We start from the raw sequence: 12,863 nt of genomic DNA on the forward strand, positions 1-12,863 counted from the left end.
CACCCTGTCATTTTCATACCCCACTGTTTTTGTGTGTAAATTATAGATTTGATTTGATTAAATTGTGTGTAAATAACGTGTTTATGCCCCGCAACCCCACCCCGTCATTTTCCTACCCCACTGTTTTGGTGTGTAATTTATAGATTGATTTGATTAAATTGAGTCTAAATAACGTGTATATGCCTTTCACCCCACCCCGTCATTTTCCTACTCCACTGTTTTGGTGTGTAAATTATAGATTTGATTCGATTAAATTGGGTATAAATAACGTGTATGCCCCGCACCCCACACCGTCATTTTCCTACCCCACTGTATTTGTGTGTAAATTATAGAATTTGTACATATCGCGGTCGCTTTAAATTGTAAATAACATATTCAATTTATTTATTTTAATATTATTTTAAACCACAGTGAATTTAATATTATTGTGCCAAATTCTCATGTTTTAATATATTTAGTAATACTTTTGCCTTATTTTCTCATCATTTTGTTTATTATTATAATTGAATTAAAATTTTGTTGAGATTTTTTAGCATAGACCTATAAGTGTTTCTATATAATATTTCGGTTAGTAATAATTATTACTCAATCTTTTCGATTTTGTTAATTTTATAAATTATGTTTTATGTTTTTATTGCATTTTTGTTCCTTAACCATAGTGATTTCATTTTTTTAAGAAATAAATTGAAAATATAAGACTTAATATTTCCAATGTTTAATGTATTGGTATGATTTTGGGACATGGTCTAAGCTTATATATAAACGTTTTATTATTATAATTATTAGTGTTTCTACATGTGCATGTTGTTGTAATCCTAATTATCACCATAACTTGATATGTTTTGTATTTATCTAGAGTTTTGTATTTATAATATCTTAAAATTTAGTTTTTTTAATAATAACTAGAGTTTTGTATTGACAATATTTAGAGTTTTGTATTATTAACAATATCTAGAGTTTTGTATTAACAATATCTAGAGTTTTATATCTTTATAATTGATAAATTGGTAAATTCTGGCATAGAGAAAACTAATCATGGCATTATTGTAAAAAATGTTGTACTTCAGCTTGTGTAGTATTAACTTGAATAAAACCTTGTATGTAATTATTGGGCTTTTGTATTATTAACATTAATAAGTTAATCGTAAAATTTAACTTTAATAAACATTTGTATATAATTATTTAAATATAAATATTTAAAGTGGCACACTCAGTTGTTAGATTAATTTATACTAAATGCAATGGTTTAAAGTGAATCGTTGAGAATAAAGTGTATTAATTAAAGATACATTGCTTCAATGCCATTTAGTAATTGAACTGGAATATGCAGGTCACAATTCTATGGAATACAATTACTGCTTATAATTTCTGAATTGTGCTATGAGGAACCAGCTTTTCATCGAATTCCAACTGACAAAGGTTCTTTTAAATGCACACTTACATGTACAGGATTTTTACCCCATCCGAACGACTAGACACTGTTCATTAAGAGGTACCACCCGAAAGACTAGTTGATGTTTCTTGCCAGGGACCGCTTTTGCACAACCTCTTACCAATGTGTGGAAACACCCGTCATTCTCGAGAGAGAAAGTGTGGGTGAGTGAGAGAGAAAGAGAGAGAGAGAGAGATGGGGTTTAACGTCTACTCGACACAAACTAGGTCATTTCGGGACTAACATATGGTTTAATTTTATTTCAATAATTCGCTTGCGCGTAGGAGTCTTTAGCAGTGGGAGGAAACTGGAGGACCGGAGAAAACCCACGAGGTTGGACAGGCGACCCTCAATCAAACCCCCCTTCCTCTGATTAACAACAAACCTACAAGAAGTGGACTTAATGACTTCAAAACGGCCATTTTTCTATAAAATAATAACAGTGTTTGCCTTCTTATTTCTTACAACATTTATTTTAAACCATTCATTTATTGCACAGTATTATTATTTCCCCGACAGTATTTTTTCCCCGATAAAATTGCCATGCTCTTCGATGAAACATGACGTCACTTTGTGTACGGTGACGTCAAGGCAATCAACAACTACGTCATAGATTGGGTGGATTTTAAAATAGCGTAGTCCGCGTGGTTTGTTTTTTTTGGTTTTTTTTATTTATAAAGACCTGGTTTAAGCTGTAGACCTACAGGATGCACCGAGCTTATCAACCTATAACACCTGCTAATAATCTGTATCTAAAACAGAACTGGGATAGAGATGTTTACAGATATCATAGAAAACGAGTACAGGCAGGTTAGTAGGTCGGAATCCCGTAACTTGTGTAGCCGTAACGGCGTAGGCCAAATTACGGCCAGAATTCGGACTCTAGCCTAGTCTTTGTGAGTTTGACGAAACTTAGGGCCTATAGTCATAGATTTTACCCGACCTAAACTCATTTATTGCGATTGGCGTCTTGAGGATATTCAGGAAAATAGTGACTGTGTGTCTTAGTCTTACTCTTAGTTTCCGATAATTTTCACCCGGATCCCCTCTGACATCTGTGAAATACATTTACTTCTTGTATCACAAATTTACTGCTTGTATCACAAATCTTAAAGTTTCTAAATGGCTGACATGGGACCGGAGGCACCTGGGTCTGTACTCGGAGAAGCACCTACTGAGCTACTGTACTTATAGAGATAGCGGGGGGGGGGGGGTCTTCTACCCCCAGTGGGAGAAATATGTTGAAAAACTGACTGGTTTCTAGAGTAGCCTAACCTGGTTTTTTAGCATGATATAGCCTATACACAAATTCATCAAACTATAAAAAAAAAGGTAGCAATTCAAATCGAGACTATGCTATTGTTATCAAAACTGCAAACACTGAACTGATAACTTCGCTCTGAATAGGCCTAGTCAGAATAAAATAATTTGACTGAAAATTTCAAAATAAATAGTTCGTTTTCATTATCTATTTGTAAAGTATTAAACATACATTATGCAAGAGCTAAATCTGCCTATTGCAGGTCTTTCTTTAGGCCTGAAATGTTATCTAAATTATTAATTAGACATTAATTAACTTATCCAGACCATAATCAACTATCGATGGCATCGCTAGCCTGTGATATTTACTAGATTATGATCCCATTCATAATTTAATCATGAAATGGATGATCGAGACTATGTTTTTTTTATCGTACAGACTTTAGTAATGATGATCGAGGCTAGGCCGAAATTTCAATCGCTTAATTCTCGGTTCATAGTGAATCAATTTGAATTTTTATATGAACTTTTATAGTGAGAACTGCCAGCTCTTTATCTCTAGTCTTATCTCCCATATGTTAGCTAAGTCTCTAACTCAAAATCATCCAAATTCATCGACATTGAAAACACGAATTATTTATCAATTTAAATCAACATTGAAAAGATGGGCTTCTGATATCCAATATTGAATCGTGTACCATAATGCGTTTCAGCGCCATTTGTAACAAGTGACTCTCAGGCTAGACATATTCCACAAGTCATGTCAAACGATGAAGCCATATTCTTATCTGAAGAGCATGTGCAATAAATACTATCGGTGTAGACTGGAATAACCAGACTTCAATTGAGACTTCTTCCGTATTTCGCCGAACATAAATGATTAGAAATTACAGTAAAAACAGAAACAATTGAATGTAAATCAGTTTATATACATTGGCATTACATTATTATATGCGTTGCGACCCATTTGTGTCAATTTCTAGGTCCCAAATATTGGCGATTTAGTTTAAGTTTTACGTTAAATACCATTATGTGTTTGGTTATTTCAGCAAAAGCTGTCATCGACAATCATCCACCTAAAACTTACATGCATCTCCATATTAAACTGAAAAAACTACAGGTAAGGCAAGACCATTGAATTAACCCTATAAAACTACCGGTGAGGTCCTTATCGAACCAATAAATTAACCCTTCAAAACTATAGGCATAATCCCTTAAGCCCACGAATTATCCTAAAGATAAAACTGATCAAACTACAGGTAAGACATAATTGAAATAACCTCAAATGATTTATAGGTAGGTACCTTGAACATCTGAATAAAGCCCTAAAACCTACAGGTAAGTCTTCCCAACATTTCATTTAACACCTAAAATGCACAGCTAAGTCCACCCAACCTTTGAATTAAGACATAAAACCTGCAGGTAAACTTTGAATTAACCCCTTCAGCCCACAGGTAATTCCCTCAAATATTCGAATTCCCCCCCCCCCTCCACATTTGAACTCTTAAAACTACGGGCAAGTCCCTTCAGCCCTTGAATTATCCCCAAAAGCTTGTTTGGGTTCTTTTTTAGATAGAAATACATTATCTACTTGAACATTATGATATAAAATATTTTTTGGTATTCTAGATAGAGGATGAGAGGTTGGCAATTATTGAAAAAGACAATCGGATTTTGATAGAAAAAATGGCGCACATCATGAGAACCGGTGGCCGTGTTGATAATGTCAAACATGATTATTGTAGAAAAAGGTGAATATTCAAGCCATGTTTCGGGAATTATGTTAAAAATAAAAACAGGGCATTTTTTAGTATAGTAAGTAGTTGGGCCAATGCCCCACCCTTTAATTAAAAATTGCCCAACTGCTGAATAAAAATTGCCCCACTGCTTTGTAATTTAATAAAGAAGCAGTGGGGCAATACCGATGATGTCAAGTGAAAATCCCATGCTTTGCCTACTATTTGAGACCTGGAAAGTAGCATCCAAACATCCTATAAGGTATGCCACAATTTAAAGATTTCTTCTAGCCCGGGAGGAGACAACTTTCCAGGGCCTCCTACGCCCCAATGCATTAATTACCCCCCCCCCCCCTCAAGCATCGACATAATATTTGGCCATCTTGTCGTTCGCTAAAATTTCAGTCAGTATAAATGTAAAACATTACATAGGTTGTCGGGCAACGACACATACGCCCAGCAGCAGCTAGCTAAGTCGTCCGACGGTTATGAGTCAAACATCCCAAAAGGATCTGATTACAAATAAAACCTGGTACAACCTTTACAGTGCTAATAAGGTTTGGATACAAAGGGGAATAACTGGATAAATGTAAAACATTACATAGGTAGTCGGGCAATCAAACATACGCCCAGCAGCAGCTAAGTCGTCCAAACAGTTATTAGCCAAACAACCCTAAAAGGATCGGATCACAACTAAAGCCTTTACAGTGCTACAACGTTTCGCGACGAAGAGGGATAATTATGGGATTTATTACCGCAAATCACTGAAAATGAATGGGCTTTTAGGGATAACGGAAGCCCCTGTGGACAACAGATCGTAAAGCAGATGGATGGACTGTCAAAGTGACGCTAATATACGATCACACTTAGAATGTTTTAAAAAAAAAACACCAAAAAACGGCAGCCTTTTACTTTTACACGAAAAGCAGCTACACGAACGTTTTGGTTTGAGTCTCTAACAAGAAACTTATTGTAAAAATTGCTGTGTCAAAACTTTTAAGGATTTGAACAGATTTGATACAAAAAAATAAAATCGGAACCTAATAAACACTTTTAGAGATTCATTATGTAAAAGATAAATCGGACTATTGCAGGTCTTTTGGCCTCAAAATGTATTACTTAATGTCTCACTCTCGACCATTAAACCACACTTAATTAGACATTTATTCACATGACAAGACGGTAATCAACTCTCTAGACCAAATCGTGGTTGAGATTTCGAACGGATTGAAACACGATAACCATTCAATAATTTAATTTGAAAATAGATAACCGAGACTTACTTTATTATCGTAACAACAGTAGCAATAAAAATCGGGACTACGCTATTCTTGAAACCGTCATAACGTCGCTCAGAATGGACTAATTTGATTGAAATTTTCAATATATTCCATTTTTATAATATAATTAAATTATCTAAATTATTATATAGCGAGAATTGTTAGCTCTTTATCTAAATCTTGCTTAATGCGTCTTTAACTCAGGGTGGACCTAGATTTTTAATACACCCTTTATGGTCTTAGTGTTTCATATCGATACTTTATTTTTTGTTTATTACAGTTTAAATAAAACGAAGAGATATCGAGAGTTATTGAGAATAACCTACGAGAATTTGGCCATCTTGAAAAGAATTAACAGCAGAGAACCACATTACAACCATATAAAATGGGCTGGAGAATGGCAGGTGGGTTCAATTCTTTCATTCCGTTGCCGATATACCTGTTCATTGGTTTGTTGTATAATAATGTTTAATAAAGCTTTATATTGGTGTTTCAGATTAACCGGAAGTACATGATGAATATAACTAAATACCCCAATCACTGGCATACGACCTTACAGCCAATAATACAGGAAGGACAGAGAGAGGCTAATAGAAAAATTAAATCAAGGGTATATAATGACATAAAAATTAAATGAAATGTGGTTCAACGTCCTACTGTTCTAATTAGGACGGGTATACATCGTACAGTGTGCTATCAGGGAGATTTTGCCTGGATAGCGGTGCTACGGCCTACTCTTATATCGAATTACAAATGCCAGGGGATCTTTTACGTGCACACCAATGTGTACACGAGAACTCGGTTTCTCATATCCTCTGAACGACCATCCGTTGTCGCTTGCCAGTATCGTTGTCGTGGGAACAACCCCGAAGGTATTTAATTACCGGCTTGTTATCTACTTTAAACGTGGTCTAAGTGCTTTTATCCCGGGACCACAGAAGGTACCGGGTTCGATCTCGGTGTCGATCTAGAAAGTTCCTCGGGATTTTCCATTCTGGGGAAGACTTTGCAAGGAGAAACGTCCAGTCGTTTGAATGGTACGAAAAACAAGGGTCTAACCGTGTGCCCCTTATAAAATTACCATTGACAGTTGGAATTCCGGTGCCAGGGCAAAATTACCCTTATTGAGTCAGAGCACACTACATGGAATTAGCACCGTTTGAGCAGAACAGTAGGACTTTAAAACTCCATTTCAGTTCATTGTATTTAAACTGAGAACCGGGCTTGAAAAATGTGATTAAGTTCCAGCGCTCGGCTAGTTCAATTGGAATACCCCGCCGTTTCTAGATTAGTTCAAGTTAGGTTGCCAATAGTAAACGTTAAAGGTTTCCGGAATCAAGTAACCCCTTTCATTCTCAGGTTAGTGACACTTTCCCGAACCCTTTTTAATAACTTTATATTTTCAAAAATAATGCAACAAATGTTTACAGCTATTCCTTTCAGTCGTTTTTATATTAACTGGTTAAACTTTAAATAGACAGCTTCCAACAACCCCAACCCCACCCCACCCCACCCCACCCCACCCACTTAGTCAGGTCCCTTTATCCACCATACCCTACATTCCCACCTCCCGCCCCGCCCTCATTCTTTTGTCACATACATACCCGGTCACACACCCTTACTCTTTAATAATGTACATTTATAATGTCAATTAATCAATGATAACATTGTTAATATTTGGTAGAGAGAAGAAGAGAGATTAAAGACTAAAAGTTCGTATCTACAGTCACAGTTACCCCAGGAAGCTAAAGAAAGGGGGTCTGGCGATAAGAACAAGCCAAGCAGAAGTAACAAAAAAGATAACACAAAGCCCGCACTAAATGAAAATTCATCTGATTAAAAAGTTAAATATAGCCGAAGCAGAAAAGGAAGTGGAGGAAGATGCTGGGTAATCTTAATACTAGATTACCGTGGAACAGAAAACAAACACGAATTTATTGTTTAATATATATATATATATATATTTCTTCATATATATATCTTTATATATAATATACACACGCGTTTTGAATATAGTATAATTTAATATAATGTAATATGCAGCGATAACTTCCATTAATGCGTGTCTAACTTTAATAAAATTATCTTGAAACAATTTCAATTTTACATTTTGTACAAAAATAAAATCTTGCGCACATAATATCATTAAAGGAATAACATATGTATACTCGTGGACTACTGTAAATTAGAGAGAACGTTGTGCTACACTAATATATATCAGGGAGATTGGGTGATCAAATGGTCGAACGCGTGCGCTTTAGATCCAAAAGGTCTGTCATGGAGTCACGAGCCGTGTCTTCGATTCCACGTGGATTTTCGTCCGGTCCTCTGGTTTCCTGACACTGCTAAAGACCCCCACACGCAAGCGAATTATTGAAATAAAATGATTTCCCCCTTTGCAACCACGCGTGAACATCGTCTGTAACAAATAAGGTCGGGATTAACCAGAGCTATAAATATCAGACTCGGTCAACCGACAGTCAAATTTTCTTTGCCACACCGAAGACAAAGAGAACGAAATTCATTCAATATCGATTCTTTCTGAAAAGGAATTTTTGTAAACTGGTCTTAGCACTTAAATGTTCATTTTAATATGTTAGTTTATTAAACTAGCTCCGCATTTAATCTTATGCTGTCGTTACGATCACTGGTAGGCATGGCAACAAGGAACGTCCTCATTAATAGGAAAGGGTAGGCAGACATTGACGGCGCCAGAATACATAATTTGGAGGGTGTTCTCAATAAGGAACACAATCAAGGGGGAGGGGGGCTTTCATCAAAATGTAATGGACGAAATCACAGTCTTCGATGTTATAGTCCTTTGAAATCAGAATGCCTAGGTGAGGGGCCTGGGCTGCCCTTAATGGATCAGGAGATTGAAGATGCAGACCTGTCCATTATTCAGGCAATGTCCAAATCAATATTTGGAGAATTATAACGCAATATAACGCAGAATTATTTAGGTTCGTCGGATATGGTGGTTGTGCGCCCACGCCTTCTTCACCACCCTTCTGACGCCGCAAGTGTGATTGGCATTTTTCACACATTATTCAGTCTCTGTGATTGAGTCCATGACAATCACCCTCCAGGCTACATACGCACACTACGCTGTGGGCGCTGTACGCCAGCTTGACACATGCAGGTGTCATTAAGACGTAACAAGAAGTAAGGTCGCATGCATCAGCCCATGAGTTTTCTGCGAAAGAATTTCACGCCCTCCGTGAAAACGACTTATTGAAATATAGGCATGCCAGTAATCGTAACTATCCTTTAAGATTTACTGCGGGATCAAGATTGGTTGGTTATTTGTAAAGACGCTGCATTTCAATTGATAATTCATGTTCTTTGGCTTTTGTTCGTAATGACGTAATACTGTTGACATGTTTGGTATCCTTGCTGCCTGGCACATCACACATATTTTGTTTGGCGTCTCTGTTACCGGCCATATTATAGAGATTTTGGTACTGATAAAAGAGTAGAGGATGAAGACCCAAATAAGGGGAGTAAAGGCTGAGTGATGGGGGGATAACTCTTGTCATCGCATCTTCTGTAATCAAATGACCATTGTTGTCCGTAGATTTTCTACTTTTTCTGGTTAAAATCTGTAAAATCAAAATGAAAAAGGGTTTAACGTCCTACCGACTGGGCTAATGAAGACGGACATGCCATACAGTGTGCTATAAGGGAAATTCTGTCCGGACAGCGGTACTACGGCCAAGGTTTCTTTAAGTTCACTCCAATAAGTATACAGGACCTCAGTTTTCCGTTCCATCCGAACGATTAGACTCGTTTCCATGTCAGGCCTTCCGTCCTCCAACACTAACAAGGAGAAGCCACGCCGGCAAATCCAGAGGAAAATTTTGGCCAACACTGGGAGCGAGCCAGGGACCACCAACAAATACGACTATAGTCAAAGTTTTAATATCTATACTAATATTTGTGACTGTCGCTTGTTTGTCTGTTTGTCTGTGTAACGGTAGTCGTGCGATAGACGAAGTGTTCCGATTGCTAACTTTGTCTACTGGCTGTTTGTCGGCTAATTTCCTATTAAAGGGAGAATTAATTGATGTTGTTTGTTGTTTCTCTTTAATTTTGCCTTTACGTCTTAAGCTTGTATAATATCATAGTTTATATATTATTAGTTTGAGTATTAAATATGTAGATATTTATTCAGGGAATCAAATTATGATTATAGGCATTTAGTTAAGTTTATTATGTTTACCTAATAAGCTTCCCTCAAAATACGTGGTCTTTCGTAGATCATCATGGCAGCCAAATGCATGAAATCGGGAAAGGGGTGAAGTCAAAAAGTTTTCACGTAATGTTTAGTGAAATCTTCAGAATGTACATGTAATATTCAGTGAAAGCTTCAGAATATAATATTCAGCATGTAATCAAGTATTATTCAGCATCGTCAGTAATGAGTAATATTCAGCCATGGTGTCTTCAGTATAATATGTAGCACGTTGATTATAATCAGAATTAAAAGAGGAATTCATCCGTATTCGAATTCTCTCATTAGGCTATGTAGGCCCATGCGTATGCGACCTGATTTGTGTAAGCTGATGTGTGAACTGTTTATATTTGTAGCTGTTATTTAATATATAAAGTTTATTACATTGAAGAACTACACGTCGTTGTTTATATTTCGCTAAATGTTTCAGTGTAGAAAGCATTGACTTCAGAGTATTCGTCCGCAGAGCATCATTCCTCTGTCAATATTATTTGGCTGCTTCAGCGATAGAGGCATGCTGTTACAGTGAAAACTTTCTTCACATTCGTTTATAAGTAGGCGAACTTTTAATTCATTTGCGTTATATGAGTAGACACTTCATATCGCATACTGAGAAGAGACTGGTGTTATGTATTCAGCAACTTTACCATTGACAATATTTCTAATAAGCAGTATATTATCGGTGATTTCGATTTCGGATAAATTATATACAAGTACAATGGCATCCGGTGGTAATGATACCTACAAGATAAAATCATCTCATCATTCTTCATCAAAGAGATCTCTTCAAACACGAAGTGCTGCATCGCGGTCGCACTCTGTAAAAGCTGACATAGCTATTGAAGCTGCTGCACTTAAAGTAAAACTCAAATATCTAGAGGAAGAAACCAGGAAACAGTCAGAACTTACACGTATTCAGATGATACGAGATTTGGATATGGCGGAAGCTAAACTTCAAGCCTTAGATCAAGTTGAAAGAGAAGACAGTTGTGTCTTGACTGACAGTAGTGAATCTGATAAAAGCCGTCATAATACATGTAGTCACAATGCTCCTGAAATTAATGCGCGTCAAGATCGTCAACGTAATTTTGTACATGTACCTCTACCTGCTGCTAATCAAGATGTAAATCAATATGTTCAAAGTTACATTAATAACATTCCTGACTCAAGATATTCGCCAACTGAAGTTTCAGTGGAAAATTGTGGTGGTAACATTAGTAACAATGAAACTTTATCATCAATTGCTAAAATGTTTGCAGAACAAGTTAATTTAAGTAAATTGCCAGCTCCTGAACCTATAATATTTTCTGGCGATCCATTGAAGTATCCAACATGGAAATCTGGGTTTCGTTCTTTGATAGAACACAAGAATATTCAACCGGTCGAAAAAATGTTTTATCTTAAAAAATATTTAAGTGGTGTTGCACGTGAATCCGTTGAGAGTTACTTTTTATTACAAACTGATAACGCCTTTGAAGATGCAAAGTCCTTATTAGAAGAAAGATTCGGTAATCCCTTTATTATTTCGCAAGCTTTTCGCGACAAGCTAGAAAGTTGGCCGAAGATATATCCTCGCGATGGTTTGGCACTTCGAAAATTTGCAGACTTTCTCAGACAGTGTGAATCTGGTATGAACTCTATTGATAGTCTTAAAGTTCTCGATGATCCACGAGAAAATAAGAAACTTTTGATTAAGTTACCAGATTATTTAGTCAATTGTTGGGCTCGTATCGTGCACGACTATAAGCAGAAATATCAGCAGTTTCCTCCCTTTAGGGAATTTGTAAAATATTTATCAAGAGAGGCAGATATCGCTTGCGATCCAGTTACGTCCTGTAGTTATAAGTCAAACTCAAATCGAAGTAATCCATATGAACCTAGGAGAGCTGCAACGGCTCATGCTTTGGAAACTCGTGAAAATCGTCAGTTTAATCGCTCCGAACGAAAACCGTGTACCGTTTGTAAAGGTCAGCATCACTTGGACACATGTTCTGAATTTTTAAAGAAGAATTTGAAAGATAGAAAGGAGTACATTGCAAATAATCGCCTGTGTTTTGGCTGTTTAAGCTCGGGTCACATGTCAGTATTTTGTCGAAGCAGATTGTGGTGTAATATCTGTCATAAAAGGCACCCAACTTCTCTTCATGGTGATGTTCCGGAAAGAAACGATCCAGTTGCAAGGTCTTCCGTTGCGCATAGTATTAAAGTTGACTGGTACGACGTTGGTAATAAAAGCGCAATGATTGTACCCGTGTGGATATCCTTTGAAGACAGAGAACGTTTAGTTTATGCATTGCTTGATACTCAGTCGGACAATACTTTTGTTTTAGACACTTTGTTAGATTCTCTTGGTGTTGATGGACAACAAATCCAGCTTTCACTTTCAACAATGACTGCTGAAAATCAGATAATAAATAGCCGTAAAGTTCCGGGTTTGTGTGTTCGAGGATATGACAGTAATATAATCATCAATCTACCTCCAGTTTATTCCAGAAGAATAATGCCGGCGAATAGAAGTCATATTCCTAATTCCGACATGGCTAGACGTTGGCCTCACTTACACTGTATAGCAGATCAACTTCCTCCTATTCTGAATTGCGAGATTGCCCTTTTAATAGGTTATAATTGTCCTAAAGCTCTTACACCTAGAGAAGTAATACCTCATTCGGGAAATGGTCCTTACGCCCAGAGAACTGACTTAGGATGGGGTGTAGTTGGCATTATAGATCAATGTGCGTCAGAAAATTTGGATTCAATAGGCTGTAGTAGTCAGACATTTCAAGTTCGAACATCATGTAATAATAAATCAGAACAATCACTAACTTCAAGTGATATTGTTGTTTCCTTTAAAACACACATCCGAGAAATTATTAATCCTGTTGACATACTGAAAATGGTGGAGATAGACTTCAGTGATCGTA

At 36.6% G+C, this 12,863-nt stretch overlaps 1 protein-coding gene across 1 annotated transcript; it reads left to right on the top strand.

Annotated features, from left to right (window-relative positions):
* Nucleotides 1–2,139: 2,139 nt before the first annotated feature.
* On the top strand, nt 2,140–10,316 carry LOC126824459 (uncharacterized protein CFAP97D2-like). Its single transcript, XM_050553691.1, has 6 exons — nt 2,140–2,242; nt 3,742–3,812; nt 4,322–4,443; nt 5,989–6,112; nt 6,205–6,318; nt 10,299–10,316. The coding sequence occupies exons 1-6, from the start codon at nt 2,140–2,142 to the stop codon at nt 10,314–10,316; spliced, it is 552 nt and encodes a 183-aa protein (XP_050409648.1).
* The last annotated feature ends 2,547 nt before the right edge of the window (nt 10,317–12,863 follow it).

The sequence above is a fragment of the Patella vulgata genome, chromosome 6, assembly GCF_932274485.2.
Source record: "Patella vulgata chromosome 6, xgPatVulg1.2, whole genome shotgun sequence".
Classification (NCBI taxonomy): domain Eukaryota; kingdom Metazoa; phylum Mollusca; class Gastropoda; family Patellidae; genus Patella; species Patella vulgata.

What these genes read in the sequence shown, in the direction of transcription:
- LOC126824459 (XM_050553691.1), top strand. Translation starts at nt 2,140, where the DNA reads ATGCACCGAGCTTATCAACCTATAACACCTGCTAATAATCTGTATCTA. An exon ending in TTAAACTGAAAAAACTACAG is followed by an intron (nt 3,813 to 4,321) that starts GTAAGGCAAGAC and finishes TTGGTATTCTAG; the next exon opens with ATAGAGGATGAGAGGTTGGC. An exon ending in CATGATTATTGTAGAAAAAG is followed by an intron (nt 4,444 to 5,988) that starts GTGAATATTCAA and finishes TGTTTATTACAG; the next exon opens with TTTAAATAAAACGAAGAGAT.